Consider the following 20,965-nt stretch of genomic DNA (forward strand, 5'->3'; position numbering starts at 1 on the left):
TAATTTTTTAATCACTTTAAAAATAACTTATGAGGAACTTTGTATTAAATTTTCAAGTATTTTGATAGGGCCAAAAAAATTTTATCGACACTTCAAAAAAAAATTTTCAGACAAATTGAAAATTTCAGTCGTCTATAAATATCTCAAAAAAAGTCAAAATATTTTGAAAATTTAATCATGTAAAGAAAATACCAATCCTAATAACTGGTAAAATTTTCAAGTATCTAGGACTTATACTTTTTGAATAATAACAAATATTTAAAATCGTTTCAGGATAAATCGTTATCGTTACGCTATTTCGTAAAAATTTAAAATTCAAACGCACTTAAAATTTTTTCTATAATGATACTTCGAGTTTTCTCTATAGCTACTTGAAGGAAAACTTATGGAGAACTTAGTGTTGTATTTTTAATCCTTAGTTATAAACGCAAAAAATTTTATGTTTTTTCAACTTCAAAATTACTTGCAAATTTTCGCGTTTTCGACAGATTTCGTAAAATTTTGAACTATAAAAGCTTATTAAAAAAAATTGTGACTTACGATTTTTAATTTTTTTTATCTACAATAAGAAAAACTCATAAGGAACCTTGTATTATATTTTCAAGTTTTTTTGGTCGTCCAACATTTTTTTACCGACACTTCAAAAAAAAATTCTCAAAAAAAGTGTAAATTTCAGTGGTCTATAAATAACTCAAAAAAAGTCAAAATTTTTTGAAAATTAAACTGTATATAGAGAACACTAACATAAACATTTGGTGAAAATTTCAAGTATTTACAGTGTTTAGTTTTTGAATTACAACCATATAAAAAAATCGATTTGGTCGAAAACTGATTTTGCGTAAAAATTCCCGTTTTTCTGTCATTTTTTTTTTGTTTTTCTCGATTTTTTTGAAAACTATTGGAAAATGTTTACTTTTGACCTCTATAATGCACCAAGGATCTTCAATTTTACATCGGAAACCACCCTCAAAGTTTGAAATCGAAGCATTATTTCGACTAGTTATGCTGTACACAGACACAAAAAAAAAAACACACATCATTGTAAAATCAATACATTCATCACATATTATTCTCAATATTCTGAACGACAGAATCTAAAAAAAAAAACACACACATCATGGTAAAATCAATACATTCATCGCTCCGCTCAGAATCTAAAATCCATTATAAGTTGGAAAATTGTAGTTGAGCATGCTCGGTGAAAGGTCCTAAGTATTATATTCTTACAACTTAAAAGAAACATAAATATATTCAATACAATATTCTCTGTTGTGCATAATCGTTATTTGTTTAGTCTATACTACGTAGAGAGGACGGTGTTGAACATTAAGTGTACCTAATAGGACGTGTAGGTACATAAAGTTTCGTAACAAGTGATAGTTATTATTCGACAATCTGATTATTAACATTATATGAATGGCGAACGGCCTACGAAAATGAAGTAATTATTGTGCATAGCCGCATAGGTATATCTATATCTATATGATACCTATAGCACTCTAGATCAGCGTTTCCCAACCTTTTTTTCTTCTGTACTCTTTTTCTGTATAGCTCAAAATTGTATATATCCCTCATTAAAACTTTAAAATTGTTTACATAACTAGTCATAAAATGTTTAAATAAAAAATAGATACTTATAATATATCGACTGGCAAAAGACAAGACGGACTAATCGATAGTCAGGAGAGAAAAATCAAAATAATGTTCATACTATGTTTCTCAATTCGGGACTTCTGTTTTTATAAAAGCTCTAGGATGAATGAGGTTAAAATATTTATTATTTATGGAGGTTAGGTTAGTACCTACCATAGAAAATTTCGCTTGTCCCGACAATTAGAAATTAAATATCTCATTAATAAGTGATCAGAAGAATAGTATAGTGCTTATCAAATCATTGAACTTAATAACTATAATTGAACCCTAAGACCCTTTTGCCTTTTACCAGTCTAATTATAGGGTTTGAACGAAATGCTGTTATAGATATTGGACTTATATAATAATAATTGACTATTGCATTATTGCATGCAGGGTGATAGGTTATTAATTATAAAACGAAATTTGTTGTTGAAAGCTCGTCAACGTAATATGAAAATCGTGTAAACTCGTGAACATTTCGGTATCTTCGTTGTTAAATTAATTTTAATCATAAAGACAATATTATAAAACGAAATTAACAAACAAAGTAATTACAATAGATCTAGTTTAACAATTATTATTATTATTAAATGATGTACCCACGAATCACGTCACGGTCATTAAATTTCGATTAGCGAAATAATTATGAATTTTACGTCCATAAATATATTTCATCCCCCCTTGTAATATCCGTACTGCTTAAATGCTGTTTAAGAACACGACTAAAAGACACATTGCTATGAACACATTGCTTGAATTAATCTAAAGTTCATATAATATTATTATTTAATTTTAAGGCAAATTCAGACTGAATTTCTTGAAGTATCTAATAAAAATAAAATATACATACAGCAAAACTCGCTTAAGACACTCTCCCGCATAAGACGCTGTTTTCCGTCGGTCCTCAGCCATTTCCTATACTAGTCAATGTAAAAACCCCCTGTTAAGGCGCTCAGTTTTTCTCTGTCTAATCGGGTAAAACGCTCTTTTATTCAACAGATTACGATAAATTTTAGTAGTTTTGTGAAAATTAAAATAGAATTTTACGTCTTATACGTGTTCTCATCGTTTTTTTTTTATCGCTATACCTATTTTAGGTTAGGCTTATTTACTTATCATCACAGTTTTACTGTATTTCATCGTATCATGAGATTTAGTAAGTGCTGTTCGATCGTATGTAAATAACCGTCATTTCGTTATGGTTAGTGATATAAAACGTTAAGCGTTATCGATTTCGGATAAACTCGACATTTTGTAGAAGTAGGTACGATGAAGGATTGACTGAAAGAAAAAAACAAAAGGATATTGCTAATGAACTGAGAATACCTCCTTCCACTTTAAGAACTTTATTGAAAAACAGACATGAAATAGAACAAAGTAGCTTGTTATAGGTGGCAGCAAACGATAAAAATTAAAACACGGGAAGTATGAAGAGTTGGATAGCGTTTGATGCAATTTTTTTTTAGACTATTTTAAGTATTTTTCAGATTATTATCGAAGTACATTTTAATCAATTCCGGCTGATTAAAGTTAATTTTACCGAAATAATTTACTTAACGTAAAAGTGTATGAAAATATGTATACAATCATTATTAATATTTAAATTAGAACGTAACCATAAACCTAATTTTTGAGGTTCGACTACCTTTCTACTTATCCTGGTTTTATATTCTTTTTGATTTGTTTGTCAAGACATTTTGTTGTAATGTTCTATAATACTTGACTAGCAAGACTTTTATTTTTCACTCACTATGTTGTTCTGTCTACACATCCTTAGTTTCTGAAGAAAGCTGGTATTCTTCCTTAATAACCTGCCACATTTTTCTTTAACTAAATATGATCTGGGTCCATTTAGTTTTTCAATTATTATTCTTTCATGCCAAGTTTTTGAGAACTTATCCTGAATATAAATTTTTTCGCTCTCCTCGAAACAAAAATTTTTATTTGCGCCTCTGTTATAATGCAGAGCTTGTATCTTATACAGTTATATACGATATTATAATTATTTTAATATGGAATGTGGGGACACAACTAGGTACGTTTGTTGTAGAGGCTCACCAGTACATTAAACACAAAGTGTATCTCTTTTTAAACGAATGTAGTTTCGGGAAACTATTAATATTATTAAATATTAATATCTTACTATAATTCATATATTATCATAATGATTTTTAATTTTATGTTATAAATATCTCAACAAAAACACTACGTGAACTCCGTGTAAAAAAACGCTAAGTAAAAAAAAAAAATATATAAATGCAATAAAATGTGTGATATAAGGTGGAATCTAAGTAAATAGTTTAATGAATAAAATGTATGTATAAATAATTAATTCAAATTTAATAAAAATTGGTTATTTATATTAATTTATAATATGAATTATTTTAACTCAAATTGATCCAATTTTGGTTTACTTAGCCGGAAACAATTTATTTATTGTAATGGTGCTTTCATTATTTATTACATAAACTATTAATACTTGGCTATACATTTTTTAGACTGAATCTTCCGGCCAAGTAAACCAAAATTGGATCAATTTGAGTTAAAATAATTCATATTATAAATTAATATAAATAACCAATTTTTATTAAATTTGAATTAATTATTTATACATACATTTTATTCATTAAACTATTTACTTAGATTCCACCTTATATCACACATTTTATTGCATTTATATATTTTTTTTTTTTTCACTTAGCGTTTTTTTACACGGAGTTGACGTAGTGTTTTTGTTGAGATATCATTAGTTTTTATTAGGGTCAAGATATTTTTTATTTTTTTTTCCATTATTATGATGTAATGTCTTATTTATAATTTTTTTAAGATGTTTAAACATATCGTTCTGTACAAAAGTACATTTTGTTTCCTATACTTCAGCACCCATTTTAATACTCTATCTGCAGTACACCTACCTTGAACCAGAGGCATTTTTAATTTACCAATTGATCTATTGGTACATTTTTCAATATTTAATAAAATGGAAATAACTGTTTGGATTTTGGATTCTTTCTTTTTAGTGGTACTTCATGTACCGTGTTAATACAGCACTGTTTAATAGTAGTACTATTATAACTTTCAACTACGATTTTAGATTGAGTAGACTCCTGATATTTTTTTTCCTCATATCTCGCGCCTTTTGGAGTTAAGTTACCATTTTTAATGTAGACACAATTCGACACAAATATGAAGACAGTCACAATAAAGTATTACAAATTATAATAAAGACTGTTATAATAATAATTATTACTATAACGACTATATATTATTTAACAATAAAATGCTCAATGGAAAATGATAGATAGTCGATACGGTTAGGTTTGGTGATACCACGTGCATTGAATAATAATATTATGGACACGAGACAATAACGCCGACAACAAGCTCGTACGCAGGACGCGAGACGAAAGAACGAAATTTCAAATTACGAAAACAGAATGCACCGATACCGATAACTGATAAGCGATTGTGGACCATGTTCGCGTGTTAGTATGTTGTATGTGTCTAGCGGTGGGGGGAAGCAATAGTAGTGGGAGACACACGCCGCCGTCGCAAGAATCCTCTCACTCGTCCCGTCAACATGACGCGTTTAATACGGCAGCCGGCGGCGAAAGTAATATAAAATGATCACTTAAATATCCACAGTTTTTTGATCATAACTAAAATACTATTCAACCGATTCTATTTAAAATTATAAAAGCACGTAGCCTATGATTTTCTCGATCGATTGATATCTCATTCTAACTATTTGGTTCATTTATTAGACCTACAGCCTTTAATAAAGAATACCAAAATATTAACACGTATTAAATGGGAATGTTTAGGTTTCTGTATATATACACGGTCGAGTGCTTCGCCTTCCTTTTTTTTTTACTTAGCTCGCGACACTACCGTGTCGCTGGATTAATTACCTAATGACTGCATAAACGGCACAGGCGTAAAAATCATTAACGCTAAAATCAGTATTCAGTAGCACATAAGAGCCAATATATACATATATTATGACAAAATGAGCCAAAGATATAAAACATAAAATATATAATTTGCGCTTATATTAATATTTTTATAGTCGACACAGAATTTTTGAAATCGTCAATAATAAATAATGACGAGTACAATTAAAATCGTGATTATAAAATAATAATAAAAATAAACGAAATCAAAATATTATGTCACTGTGCGTCACGATCGTATAAGTCACCGGTAATAGCACGAAAAATTATAGTCATATATAGATGCATTTATCATAGGACATTTTTTTTCGTACCTTTAATGACACGTCATTACTCATACCCACTGGTCATTTATCTTAAATATCTATATTTTTGTTCATTAAATAAAATTACTTTGTTTGTAACTCTTTTTGTGAAATTCATTTTTGGTATAGCCTATACATGCGGCGACCAATTATGTACTAACAACAGGAACAGGTATGTTAAAATACAAAAGCTCTAACACTTCTTCCGCTAGAAATCATTTATCGGGTGATTAAGATCATTATTTTTTTTTATAATGTTTGACGATTTCAACTAACCATAATTTAAAATCTAATAACCGAATAAGCAGTAAGCACACATAACGCATTGATCTGCACGGGATGGCACTTTTGTACAAATCGATTTATTTTTTGCTTATCTCGTTTTGACGCTTATTATGTCTTACATTGTATAATACATTATTAATTATTAAGCCCACGAATACGTCAACAAGGGCACCGACGAAATAATCGAATACGTCATATTATTATACTCGCTTTTGAGTAAATTACAAACACAGTTTTCGACTAACTGCGATACTGCAAATAATTACAAACTCCCAAACACATATACATAGATGTTATATGTACCTATATGATATGGATATGCGGAAATTGCAAGGTTTGTACCTACTTCGATTGCCAAGATTTACTCAGTCGACTTCATTTGTATTATATTACCAACGATAATAATAATAAAAAAAAACTACGCCAATCAAATTAAAATAAGTGCGGTGTACAATCAATTAACTGCAATGTCGAAAAATAAAACCAAAACGACTAGTCAACCTACAGGTGGTGTTTTGGAATATTATACGATAATAATAATATGACATGTATATTATAGTAATCAGAAACTCTTATAATAGAATAATATTAGATATAATATACCGTGCAAGTATACCTATACTATGTGTAATAGTATTCTGCGGACTATAGTCTAAAAATGTAATCACGGTTCGTGATTGTCGGACAATTATGTGTAATATGGCTCGTAAAAAACTATAATGTGATTATTATTCAAAACAATCGCTATCAGAACAATATTATTCATAATATTATTATTACACTTTTACACTAATATACATAATTTAATTTTGTTGGCCCACCACAATCTGCACGTAGAAAATTAGTTTAGTTATAGGTACGTCCTTATTATGTAGGTACATCTACAATAATTTTTATTATTGACAATAATACGAGGAAAATATTATAAAGCTAATAATACATACAACATAATAATATGTAAATAATTGGATATAGTACAATCGTGATCTGAGTGATCTGATAAAATAATAATATGACGATTGAACAAATATAATATACAGTTATTATATGTATTTCATAATGTTTACGAGCAGTTAAAACAGGTTTCGAGTTTAAACTGCGCTCGCATTAGGTCAAAACGTGATCGATTTGAACACAGTATTTAATATTTATGCGTGTACAAAAAAATTAAGTCTAAAAAATAATCACCTACGCCAATAATTCAAGAAACGACGATACTATTCGATTTTTGAGAACTGTGAGGTAGGCATAGTTTTTAATTACACGATAAGTTGTTGTAAATATAATAAATGAACTTTGAGTGCACAATATTGCGCTTAAAAGACTATCAACCAAAAGCACCAATGTAGGTAACGAAATCTGTTATCATTGTTTTAACATTTTTCTGATTTAGTTTTTGAATCATTTAGTTAAATTTTTTAATCATCTACACATTAAGTTTTTTTAAACATTAATAATAATTGCATTGTACATAAACATGTATCCTTTTTTTAACAATCCATATATTATCTATGAATAATATTTTATAACTTTAAATAATATTCTAAGGAATATGCTTTTACAATACAACATCGCCCTAATATAATTTTCGGCCAATGGAAGCTGGGAGGCCATATATTCTATTTTTCGGTTATTTTTACAGAATTTCAGAGTTATTGTAAATATAGGTATCCTCAAATGTCATAGCGTTGCAATATTCCCATTTTTTCACCAAGAGAATGTAAAACACGCATTGTAGATATTTTAGTGAAGCAGTTTTTTGGGGAATGATTTTAATTATTTCACGATTAGTTTTGATTAGTTTTTTTTCACGATCGAAGTTGACATTACTAAGATGATAATAACATAAATAGACGATTTTTTTCACAAAGTTATTGCAAGTAGGTACACCCCCAGTTGTCATAGCGTCATTCTAATACCATAATTTAAGAGAGGGTGGAACACATATTGTTTTATTTTAATGAACTAGTTATTCGGCGAGGTGTATTATTTATTTCAATGATTTTTGTTTTTTTTTTTTCATAGATTTGTTGTGAATTAACCTCCATATATTACCATCATACCACTATTCAAATTTTTTTTGTCAAGAGAGAGTAGAACATACCTTGCAATAGGTGTTTGTAGTGTTTTCATAATTACACGATTATTTTTTATTATTTTTATTCCATACCTGAACAAATTATTTCTAAAATTAAGAGGAGAGTCACAATACTCAACGTGTCGTGTCATCTTCTGTATATCTGGTTATGTATTTTATATATAGCTAGCTAACGTGTGACTAACATCTTGTTACCTATGTATTAAATATAATAATAATAGCATAACAATTTACGCGTTTTCAGTCTTACCTCCATGTTTCCACTGTTGGATTTTGCAGTACAAGAAGCAAAGGCAGACGCACGCGGCGCATGACAGAGCCAATGTAGACAAGATGGCGTTGATCCAGACGTCATTGATGACGATCTCGTCGTACATTAGCCGGCCGTGCACGTTGACTGCTCCACGATGAGTGCCATTGCGCTGGACGCTGCGGGTTATCGTGGCCACCACGGTGGTCGACGTGGCCGCGGCGATCGTGTGCGCGGTGGCCGTCGTGGTGGCTGATGCCAGTAGAGAGGCGTCCATCATGAATAATTATAAATGAACCGATGCGCGGAAACAACAACCCTGTAAGCGGGGTGTGAACGTCCCAGACCTAAAACAGGATAACAATAATAGATTAAATAATATAATTTAATTGCCTACTAAGGATTTTAAATCTTAAATATTTCATCATATTGTGAAACATTGGATTTTTATTAATTATTATTCCATACTAATTGTCTCTACTGCCTTCAAATATAAACTTCCCGTCAATTCAGCAGATAATATTAGATAACTTAAGTATTATCATTTTTTATCATCGACGTCCAAACACAGTCCACAATGCAATTGCACTTAAAACACGAACAAATTCATAGCATATATATTCATCGTAGTTTAACTGTTCAAACATTAATTTGCAGTGAGAGGTGTTCACAGGGGTGTAATTAAGGGGGGGGGGGCGATGAAGAAAATCCTCTCTCTCCAAAAACTTTTATTTTACTGCTAACATTTTATATTTGGTGCACAAATATAACAAAAATAGCTAGTATTTTTGTAAATTTGTATTTCGTCACACTCAATAGATAGTAGTATGACACACTAACTATTATCCTACTCTATAATAAATACTGATCAATAATCAGTAATCATACATTAATTTCTTAGTTAAAATTATTATGAAAATAAATTTCAGCTGACATATTATTTATTTATTATTCTGATGTGCAGATACCAAGATTTAAAAAAATTCTGACCCCCTCTCCCTATAAAAAAATTATGTTTATGCTACTGTTATACGTATATATAGGTGCAAACTTCCAATCAAACATTTTGTGATTTCGAAAATAACCGTGAATGTTTTAATGTTTACTATATTTTAATTTTCAACCAAATTATAAGTTTTAGATTCTGAGCATAATAGTAATAATAAAAATTGCCATGTGGAAAATTCTTTGACCATCAATTTAGTTATAGGTTTCTGTCAGCAATCTATATAGTTGTTATTTTTAAGAGGTCAAAAATGAAAATACTTAGTACTATTTAAAATTATTAGAAAAAACGAAAAAAACATTTTTTTAATTGTAATTATTATTCATATAATAAATGTTTGGTAATATTTTATAATAAATAAAAGGTTTTCATAAGTTGCTATTGAATCATTTTAAAAATATTTTAAGTACCTACATATAGGAACTTTTTTTCATGAGTAAAAATTCAAGTTTGGACAAAATTACATACCTAATTAAATAAAGAATAATAATTTTATTATTTTTTTGTGATTTAAAAATATTATATGTGAATACTTGAAACTTTTGGAATAGGTATATTATTATATTACACGGTACATGCGATGAGATTTTCGACTTTTGTTATGTTTTCGGCAAAAATTAATTCAACTTACTGTATTACTAATAGTAAAATAAATGTCTTTAATCGCATAATTCACAATATCATACAAATAGGTATATACTTTTTAATATAAAACGACTGTCATCTTCGCTCAAAATCTTAATTCATATACAATAACGATAGTAATTATTATGTCATTGAATTCAAATTTAACAAATCCATTACAGTGACCGTACTCGTCATCTAGCAGAGCGGTACTTGTCCAATGTTTGTGATGTTTTATACGTTCATAAATCACTTGAAAATTGAAATACCATAAACAACCAAAGTACAAAAACGCATATAATGTCCTAATTAGTTATTAACTTCAAATTTTAAGTTTGATAATAAGTTAATTATCTGTAATATCAAAGATAATCACATGAAATTGATTCTACTAAACGAAAATCTTCCTCCATGTTGCACATTGATACGTGTATAAGACGGAGACAACAAAGGTGATGTCTTTTTACGTGAAAATAATATATTTTTTACTTGTATTGACACACCTACTTTATTATAAAATAATGCATGTTTTGACCATTATGAAATACATAATTAATACACTCAATATTCTATATTATAAGTATAGTCAGTAGGTACTAAATTAATTTTCAATAAAAATTCTTGAACATGGAGAAAAAATGTCTTCATTTATTTGTCAGCATTTCATTTAAATAAGTTTAAATAATAAAATGTATTGATGTGAATAATATTGTACATTTACACAGCTTGCTTACTAGTTACTATTGGTTTACGTATTATACCAGCTATTATAAAATGAGACAAATTTCGCAAAATCATTTATTACCTATAAGATGATGTGTAGAGATCGTTATTCTTGTTTTATATTTGTGTGGTAGGTAGCTCACAATTATTATTTTTCTTGCAAAAATATAAATCCAATTATTTTTTATTAAAGTAAAATGTTATCATTTAACAAACAGCGTATATAATGGTATTATATTATGTAAGTTCCAAAAATACTAAGGGCAAAATATTCGAATACAAAACATTGCATTTTTATTTAACAGCAGTTGGTTTCGGTAATTGGATTTATCGTCTCTGGTCGTGAAAATCGATCACTCCGACTTATCAAAAGGTCAGAACCCAACAAAGAACTAAATTTAAAAATAATATATCATTATTATTTGTAGGCGTCCAATATGTATATTATGTCGATATTGTTTGCGAACATTGTCCCACATATTTTTTTTTTATAAATTCTGTTTTGTTTTGCAGGTACATTACAATACAGTTCACACCTAATCACCACCCAGTGGCGTCACGAACATTTTATCCGCATAAGGGCAAATATTGAAGTTATCCACAACACCATTCACTCAAACAATTAAAATATTATTTTACAGTATCGATTAACATCAATGTAGCTGGTTATTCTTAACCTAAAACTTGCAAAAATAAATACCCTTCGAAGTTCGGATACAATTTGTGATATTAATTTCCTATATCCCCTGTTCCCATTCATGTTTCGTTATTTTTTCGTCACGTTCCTAATATTGGGTAATGATAATTTATCACAATGAAATAAAATAAACATATCGATGTCATTTAATGATAATAAAAAGGTGATAATGATTGTTAAATATATAAATATTTTTATTCCCAAACAACCACTTACTTAAAATGGTGGATATTGCACAAAAAATAAATATTTTCCGGGTGCACCTACGTAGCTTCCTAAATAGGTAATAATAATGGATTGGGTAGAATATCGGGGAACTATCGGTTAACAACGCACACGCAAATCGTCACTCACACAAAGCAAGCGGTCCACAAGTCAAAACAGAGCAGGCTGAATGACCGCCCTAATAAACGTTAACTCCTACATGGCTGTAAAGATTGTGTCCATGAAGTTTAAAATTAGCTATAAGTATTCTACCTTACTTAATATTGTAAAAAAAAAAAAATGTCCTCCTAATATGTAAATTAAATTGTAATAAGACATGTACTTAAGTACATTTTAAAATCTAACTATGTATAGTTACATAACTATTTAATGTTGTTTGATATACAAATGATGAAAAATTTAAATTACATGTCTAAGTCAAGTCGATATAAGTCATGAAAAGTTTTAGTAAAAAAAAGTAGATATACCTCCCACCCCACAACATATCAAGGCACAGAGGCGTCAACAACCGTTTAAGAATACATTTCGTATAGTTCATAATATTAGTCGGTTAGATTAATTCGATAATCATACCTCGACGGTTTAATAATAATTACAAATCGGTATTTTTTAATTTCTTGTTTTTATCCCACATCGTTTATTGTATTTTATACTCCAACAACAATATAACTGCCTAGTATATAGCATGTACGATGACAGCAATAATTAATATTGCAGCAGTGCGAGTGATCGTGTCACAATTCACAACCGTTTCGTTATACACAGTTTATTATTACTATTAATATTATTATACTGTATGTAATATAGGTACTCGTATTATACCTAAGTCCATAACGCATCGCAACATGAACAATAAAGTAAAGATCGTTCACCATAAATAGTTTGACTAATCGTCATTAAGTCACTGCGTCAAACATATATTTTAACAATATTTCAATATTATTTCGTAGGCGGTCGTATGCGGTCTGGGGGTTACGTCTGAGAACGGTCACCCTCGTTTTTCTCTTTAATGAATTTATTTTGCAGCAAAAAACTTCTACAAAAAATCCCACAGTAAATCAATTAACCATGGAAATCCACTTTAATACCTATCTAACTTGGCCAGTGAATTCGTCACTGATTATAACTTCTGACGTCGATTAAAATATGACACTATACTGGTATTGAGATCTCTTGATAGGTTAGGAACATATCGATTGACGATTACTAACATTTTCAAATAATCAGTTGTTGAATTTTATTTAAATATAATATTCTATTTCATTTTATTTCAATCAGTCATCAATCATCACTATCCTTAGCAAACACAGTAAACTAGCTCAAAAACTATTCCATTTAATTTATTTTTTAGTTTTGGATTTATAAAATTTTAATAGCTCGGGCTTAAAAATTGACAACAATATTTCTCTTAAGTTGTTATAACCACCATTAAAAAATATCAATAACATACATTATAATATTCAACATATTTTAGATTCTGAACGAAGTGATTTTACAATGATGTTTTTTTTGTATCTGTCATCATTTTTGTAAAAATTAAATTCAACCTATACCTTATTTCTAACATAAATAAAAATTATTTAAAGTAAAATAAATCGGGCTGGATCTAAAAATCTGAAATGGGAAAGGGGAGAATATTTTTTAGATAAAATACAATTATAATTTTAGTACATAATAGATAATATCTGACAACAATTTTAACAATTTTATTTATACTATAAATTTATATTTATAGGATTTTAAGACTTATGAATCGTGTATTATATAAATTAATACATAATAATATAAAACATTTCCAAATGTTGGAGGAGGAGGATTCTTTAGATCCGCCCCTGATATATGTATGTGTATATATATTATATATGTTACAAGCAATCTTTAGAAATAGAGGCTGATAGATCGTCTCCACTCAGAATTATTTTTCGTGTACCTTCTATACATAATATAAATAATGATTTATGATTGTACACAAATTTAAAAAATCCATTAAAGTGACCTATTCTCACTACACTCGAAACTGTATATATACCTACGCAGCATAATAGTGAGTACGGAGTAGATAGATTTTCCCGTTTTTTTTTTTTACATATTATTATTAACATATAATAGTATACGTATCAACCCTGATAATCCATAAAAGCGATTCCAATGTAAAATGTACATTTTTATTTTTATATAACATTATTTAATATTTTAGAGCTGTTGTAAGTCTGTTATTTTACGTCGTCACTTAATAAACCTACGATTTTATGTCATGAACTTTAAACGAATTAATACACGTGTGAATTTATTTCTAGCGATTGCACCTAAATCGAAAATCTTCGCATCATCAAACATGCACCATGGAAAACATCAAACAAAGTTATCAACAGTCAATATAACTCTTATTAGCATTTAAAAATCGTTTATTTAGTTATTTAGATTAATGTTTAATTATTTAAAAAATTAAGTTGAATGACTCGAGAGTTTGTGCGCACTAGAAATATACCAGAATATGCATAATAAAGATACTTATGGAATAAACAATAGGTAATGAATATCAAAATCAGATAAGTACTAAACGTTTAAAAAAACCTTAACACTTCCAAATAGTAATTAGATTATTTGAAAACAATTGCTTATTTACCTTACGTAGTCTCTATAGCTATTAATTATTTTCACAGTTACGAAAATTCAAATGAAGTATTTCATTTTCTTGTACCATCAAACATTGTGTTTATTATATATTATATTAAATCATGAAAATTGTACAAGTATAATTTATGCGCGAAGGCCAAAAAAAAAAAATTTACAAACCGACTCTTATATTATATGTACTACAGATGGAAATACTAAGAAATGTGAATCGTGTGTCCAAAACTGGCAGAATACATGTGAAAGAGTATAATTTTGTTCTCTGCAGTTTCATTTTATTTCAAATCAAATATAATTTAAATTTGTTGCCAATAATAAGTAAATTATCCATAATAGCGATTTTTGGTTACCATTTCGTATCACCTCCCTCCACAACCACATAGACTTAAAACGGATACATAATTTTTAATGGCAACACTTTCCGTGAATTTCTCGGAATTTGAAGAGATGAGAGTAAGTTCTGCGGAACATTCGATTAAAAATTATAGACTTAACCATATTACTGCATAGTATTATTCAAAAATGCGCATGACAAGAATTCAAAAAGTTAGATGATTAGAAAAAAAATTGACGATGAGATTTAACATAAACATGAGATTTATTTGAATTACAGAAATAGTACGTAAGTAATAAGTATAGGTATAAACCATTTAATATTTCTAAAAATATAAAGTAGGTATGTAATGTAAATATAACTTAGTCAACTTAAAATTGTTTATACATATAAAGTAACATTTTTACTATAAAATGATATTTTTCTTAGTTAATTTGGCGTTAAGAAAAACTTTAATAACGTTTTTTGCAATATTTTTTTTTGTTACCTGCACATTATACGTTTATTGTTTGTTTTTAATCTTAAATTGCGTTTATTAAGATTTTTAGTTTAATGATATTAGTACTTTATAGTTTCTTATTTCTTAAAAAAATAAAAATATTTTCCTTTATAACGTAATTTAAAAAGTTTGAAGCCGCATTATGTATTTGCTAAATTATAACTGACAAAATCATTTATATTATTGCAATAACGTGGATATTTAAATTTATATTTCGTATAAATACACAAGAAAATGTGATGTGATGAACTATGTCATAGTTTTCGTTATAATTTGTCGAAAATAATGAAATCTTACTCTCGATTGCACTACCGTGTTGCGGGCTAGGTTATCTACCTCATAAATAATAACCACCTGTAGCGCAATAGTAATAATATAACATGAACTAAATGGATTTGTTGGAAATCTTATAATAGCCGGTACTAACCCAAAGCTTACCTTGATTTTACATGTTTTTTTTTTTACGTTTAATGTTCGTATCCAACTGACATAATCAAATTTCAACGATTTTTTTTTTTTAATCCGTTAAATTATTGGTTCTTACCTAACTGCCGATATAATTATTGCACACCTTAAAATGCCACGGCCATCGCGAGCGATTTACATGTGCTCAGTTGCTATATAAACGCTGATGACCCCCGTAAGTGGGAGGGGGATTAAAATAAAATAATATATTCAACGCATAAACAAATAATAAGAACAAAAACAAATTCAATACCGGATGTGGAAATTTGGTTTTAGGCACACTCGTTTCGATTTGTTCACCTTGGTTCGGGATAGCTGCTGCGGTGTATGAGATATATATTATTATGTAGTGATGACATAACTGCATGCATTATTATTAAAAATAGGTAGGTACACATAAATTCTATCGACGAGTGGCAATCGTTGTACGTGCAGCCTATATATGAGTATCAATAAATTATACGTTTGTTTTGTTTATTTTAATTTCAACAATGTTTATAGCCATATTATATGTGTATATAGGTAATAGCTGCTATAGGATGATATACAACGACCACGCTCTCCCCTGTGAAATTTTCCTTTATGTAATAATACGAATCAGATTCAGATTTTTGGAATTTTCAATTTTACAATATATTTAGTACCTACTACTAAGAAATATCCCGTGGTGATAGAAACTTTTTTTTCAAACGATAACAACCTTATTTTATCGTAAATATATTAATGAAGCAGTTTATTTTATTGAAAATATGTTAATGTACCTATCAATAAACTAAAATTCAAACTAGTAATTTCCGAGTTACTAGGCACTAATTAAAAAAATATAATAAATACAAGGATCACAGGCAATCGTCTTTAAGAATGGTTTTTCAGTCACAAAAAATAAATGTTATCTTGTACCTAAGTATTTATTATAGAAATATAGAATTATAAATTATAATACTCGCAAGCTAAAGTCGAATACTAAAATTTTCAAATCATCAAATAGCCTTAATCACCATATTTTCCGAATCCATTATCAAGGACTTATTGTCCTTAGTAAATTAAACAATTAAAAACCTAATCGTTTGAATTTCAACCAAGATTTAAGATACATAAAGATCGGCGCATCCGAGTTGGTCCCGAGTACTATACAGTAATTCCTCGTTATCTGTGGCTGAGTCTAGTGTCTACGATAACATTTTATGGTTATTATAAGAACTCTGTAGACAATTTATATTAGAAAATTGTAAATAATTGTTGTTATATCGTTAGGCATAACATATAATTATAAAACTATGTTTATATGGATTGAATGCACAGATAAGCATTACATTATGACTTATTTTATTTTCTTATATCGTTAATTTGTTCAGTGGTTTTTTCGTCATTCATAATGTATATATGATAGATGATTAATAAACTACTAAATAAATCATGTATAATAAAAATAATAATTAATCAAATACATATTTGTGAAAAATATTAACCTTATTGTGTTTTTGTAAACTAATACAATAATGCACCTTTTTAAATTGCTTTATGGTCTCGTTATCCGCGGATTTGATATCCGCGTAACTTACTCGAACTTAACCCCTGCGGATTACGAGGGTTTACTGTACAGAATAAGAATTCCCACTCGTTTGACAAAAACTCGTCTCGTTCGAGCATGTTTGTTCCCACCAGTTGGCGTTGATGTAGGGCAGCGCCGCCCGCCACCAACATTTCGCAGATGTATACGTAGTGAACTATAATATCACATTCGTCTATGCCACAAGTGGTCATACCCCAACATACCAAAACACCACGCACCCTCCGATATTTGCTGTTTTTTTTTTCATAATATTTTGTGAATTATTTATCCGACATGGCAGACAGTTATTCTGGTGAGGACAATGCTGAATATGGCCCATCACCAATTAAAAAGGGAAAAAGTGGAAAAGTGAGTACTTACTATATTATATAAATCTGTTATCATTCTCAATTTCAAATACGCAAACTTGGGTAAAATACTTTTAAAAAATATTTGGAATGAATACTCAAATACTTATGAAAAATAGTATTCCGAATAAAGTATTTTAAACACTTCAAAAATATGACAAATACTTTTTAATTTTTGTTCTCAATATTAAACTTATCATACTTTTCTTCAGAAAAATTTACCAACATATATAATTTAATAATTCTAAATGAAATATAGTTAAGTTATTGATACTTGGTTCAAAATTTTAAAGTGTGTATAATATTGTAAAAATGTCCATAAAAACAATAAAATAATTATTATATAAATAATAAGTAAATAATAAGTGTTTTTTATACAAATAAAATACTTTAAGAAATAGTCTAAATAGTTATTCAGAATACGGTCGGAAATAGTTTTTTAAATACTTAAAAAATATTCCAAATGCTCTATTTGAAACACTTTATTCAGAATATTACCCAAGACTGAAAATACGTCCTCCAAGACAGCAATTTTATTAAGACTTATGTTTTTAAATATTTTTATTTCAGATTATAAGTGAGGATTTAAGAATCCATGTTATAAATATGTACAAACATATTATACAAGACGAACCTACCATATCCATGAGAAGAATTCGAAACCAAATATCTGAGGTATTGTGTATTAGTTACCGTTCTGTCCACAATATTATTAAGGTGTACAAGGAGTCAAAAATGGTGCCTGTTCCAAAACAAACAAGAAAAAAAATCACTTCGTGATCTTTTTGACGATTTGCAAAAAACGCAGTACGTAGGCATGTTCACAGCATATGGTTTCGTCGTGAAATTTCTACGGTTGATAAAATCTACCAAGCCATATCCGCCGACGACAGCTTGCCACCGATATCGCGTACAAATTTATTTCACCTTTTGAAAGATTTAGATTTCCGGTATAGTAAAAGAAGTAAGAACAGTGCTATGGCTGAAAAAAATAAGATTTTCGTGTGGCTAAGAATGTATTTGATCAACATCAAAAAATACCGGGAAGAGGGTCGACATATTTATTTCCTCGACGAAACATGGTTAAACGCTGGCGACTGTACTTCGAAATCTTGGGTCGACATAAAGATCAAATCTCACTGGGACGCATTCCTAAAAAGTCTATCGACAGGTGTTGATAATCCCTCGAGCAAAGAGAAACGACTCGTTGTACTCGATATCGGCTCAGAAGACGGTTTTCTACCCGGTGGTTTGCTATGTTTCGAACCAAAAAAAAAACACAAGTGACTACCATGATGAAATGAATGGGAACACATTTCGGGAGTGGATGGAGGGTATTCTACCTCGTCTAAAACCGAACTCCGTTGTTGTTATGGATAACGCTTCCTATCATTCAGTTAAAATCGACAAAGCCCCAACATAAAATACACGAAAGGCGGATATTATGAAGTGGTTAGAGGACAAGGGAGAAGTCATAGACCGATCTATGGTTATCCCTCAACTATTGCACATGGTGAAACGACTGAAGCCACTACATACTAAGCATGTTATTGACGAACTTGTTAAAGCCAATAACCATACAGTGTTACGACTCCCGCCATACCACTGCGAGCTTAACCCTATATTGAGCTCGCTTGATCGTCAGTGAAGAACCACGTCCGGATGAATAATATACAATACTTACAAGCTTCCGAACGTCAACAATTGACTAATAGAGGGTATCAATCGAGTTAACGCACAAATGTGGACAAATTTTATAAGTCACACCAAAAAGGAGGAAATCAAGTTTTATGAAGTTGATAATATTATAGACGAGGTCTTGTCGGCGGAAAAAACGGATTTGTTGGTGACTATATTACGGGAGACACGTCATGAAACGGATTCAGAATATTATACTGATTAGTAATTTAAAATGTACCTTAATATTTTTGTAAATAATTGTTTAAAAAAATGACTTTAAAAAAAATATTAATACATTTTGTAAATATGAATTTTTATTTATTAGTTTTAATTTCCTATTTAAATTACATATTATATTGGTATATTTGGTTTGATAATAATTTTATGCGACTTAGTCATTGTTTGGTGTAGAACAATAAGGTAAAAGTACAAGAAACATGGTAAATAAAAAAAATATACATTATAAAATAATATTTAATAATTATTACGATTTTGTAAATTGTTATTATGATCATCTGTATAACTTGTCGGCAGCTTTTGACAACTGGCGACCAATCACAGCACGGCCGACTCTCGCCAGTGGGGTTTGACGCTACACTAGTTGGGTTCGGGATTATTTTAAGAATAATTAAGTAAATTTACAATCCGAATGCAAAATATTGTCATCGACATTGATTAACTATATTTTTAGTTTTTAATTCTTTGCGTATTTTCCTGCATGAAATATGTCAGTGCACAAATATCTAAGATTATCAATACATATATTAAAATAAGAAGCTCAGCAATAATGAGAAAAAGAAACTGTATTGTTCTAAAAGAAAAATGTAGACAAAATAAATGAAAAAAATGCAGGAATAATCAATGTACTATATTTTGTAGAATTAATGTCTTATACATTTTTACCCACACGCATGTGATATTTTTAAACAGTGTTTAATTTTTATTTCTATTATACGATAGGTTTACCATTTTTGATATTTTTTTTTCTCTGTTTAGTACCTGCAGCATGTTATTCCCATTTATTATTATAATAAAATTTAAGTACCTATTTTTTTAATGGCAAAAAAAAATGGGAAGAAAATTATATTATTTTGTATTCACAAAAAAATAATAAAAATAATGATTCAACTATAGTGTTGTAGGTACCTGTGAAAATCCCGGACCCAACTAGTATAGCAATTTTAAATCCGGGACCCAACTCGAATGCAGTCATCAAGATTTTTAAGATAAAATTTTATCTGGCTATTGACAATTTATATGATATACATGATTTTTATTTAGAAAAAAAATTTGGTAGGCATCTTTAAAGTCGTTAAAGGCGCTCTTAGTTGGTATAAAAAAAGTATGTATTAAAAAATATAGTTCTCAAGTATGTAGGTAACTATATTTGAAAATTCCAAAACTCAGAATTTGAATAAATGCATTATAAGTAAGAATCGGAATTAATCACTCTGTATACAATACTATGACTTCCGCGTGTTATTGTAATATCACTGTAACCCAAGACTGAAGTCTGAATTTGGTATATTATTTTATAGAGATATAAATAAAATTATAATATACTGTTTTCTTATTATGTCAGACCTGACTCATTATTAATTTTAATTTTATATCACAGCTATGATATAATAA

General features: G+C 28.9%; 2 protein-coding genes across 3 annotated transcripts in view; one reads left to right on the forward strand and one right to left on the reverse strand.

Moving 5' to 3' along the window:
* The window catches only part of LOC107168114 (uncharacterized), a 95,538-nt gene that overhangs the window by 42,060 nt on the left and 32,513 nt on the right, over window positions 1-20,965 (reverse strand). The window contains exon 2 of the mRNA XM_015517414.2: window positions 8,527-8,873. Within this exon, the coding sequence (XP_015372900.1) occupies window positions 8,527-8,806 (280 nt within the window). The 5' untranslated portion in view covers window positions 8,807-8,873. The remainder of the gene's footprint in view (window positions 1-8,526; window positions 8,874-20,965) is intronic.
* Window positions 17,508-19,565, forward strand: LOC149061286 (uncharacterized). 2 transcript variants are annotated; one of them, XM_089216686.1, is made up of 2 exons: window positions 17,508-17,654; window positions 18,224-19,565. In XM_089216686.1, the coding sequence occupies exon 2, from the start codon at window positions 18,632-18,634 to the stop codon at window positions 18,938-18,940; it is 309 nt and encodes a 102-aa protein (XP_089072812.1). In that variant the 5' UTR covers window positions 17,508-17,654; window positions 18,224-18,631; the 3' UTR covers window positions 18,941-19,565. Both variants share the same exon structure in this region, with proteins under 2 accessions (XP_089072812.1, XP_089072814.1).

This window comes from Diuraphis noxia, unplaced genomic scaffold (assembly GCF_037042655.1).
Source record: "Diuraphis noxia isolate RWA-SAM2 unplaced genomic scaffold, SU_Dnox_SAM2 contig0001, whole genome shotgun sequence".
NCBI lineage: Eukaryota > Metazoa > Arthropoda > Insecta > Hemiptera > Aphididae > Diuraphis > Diuraphis noxia.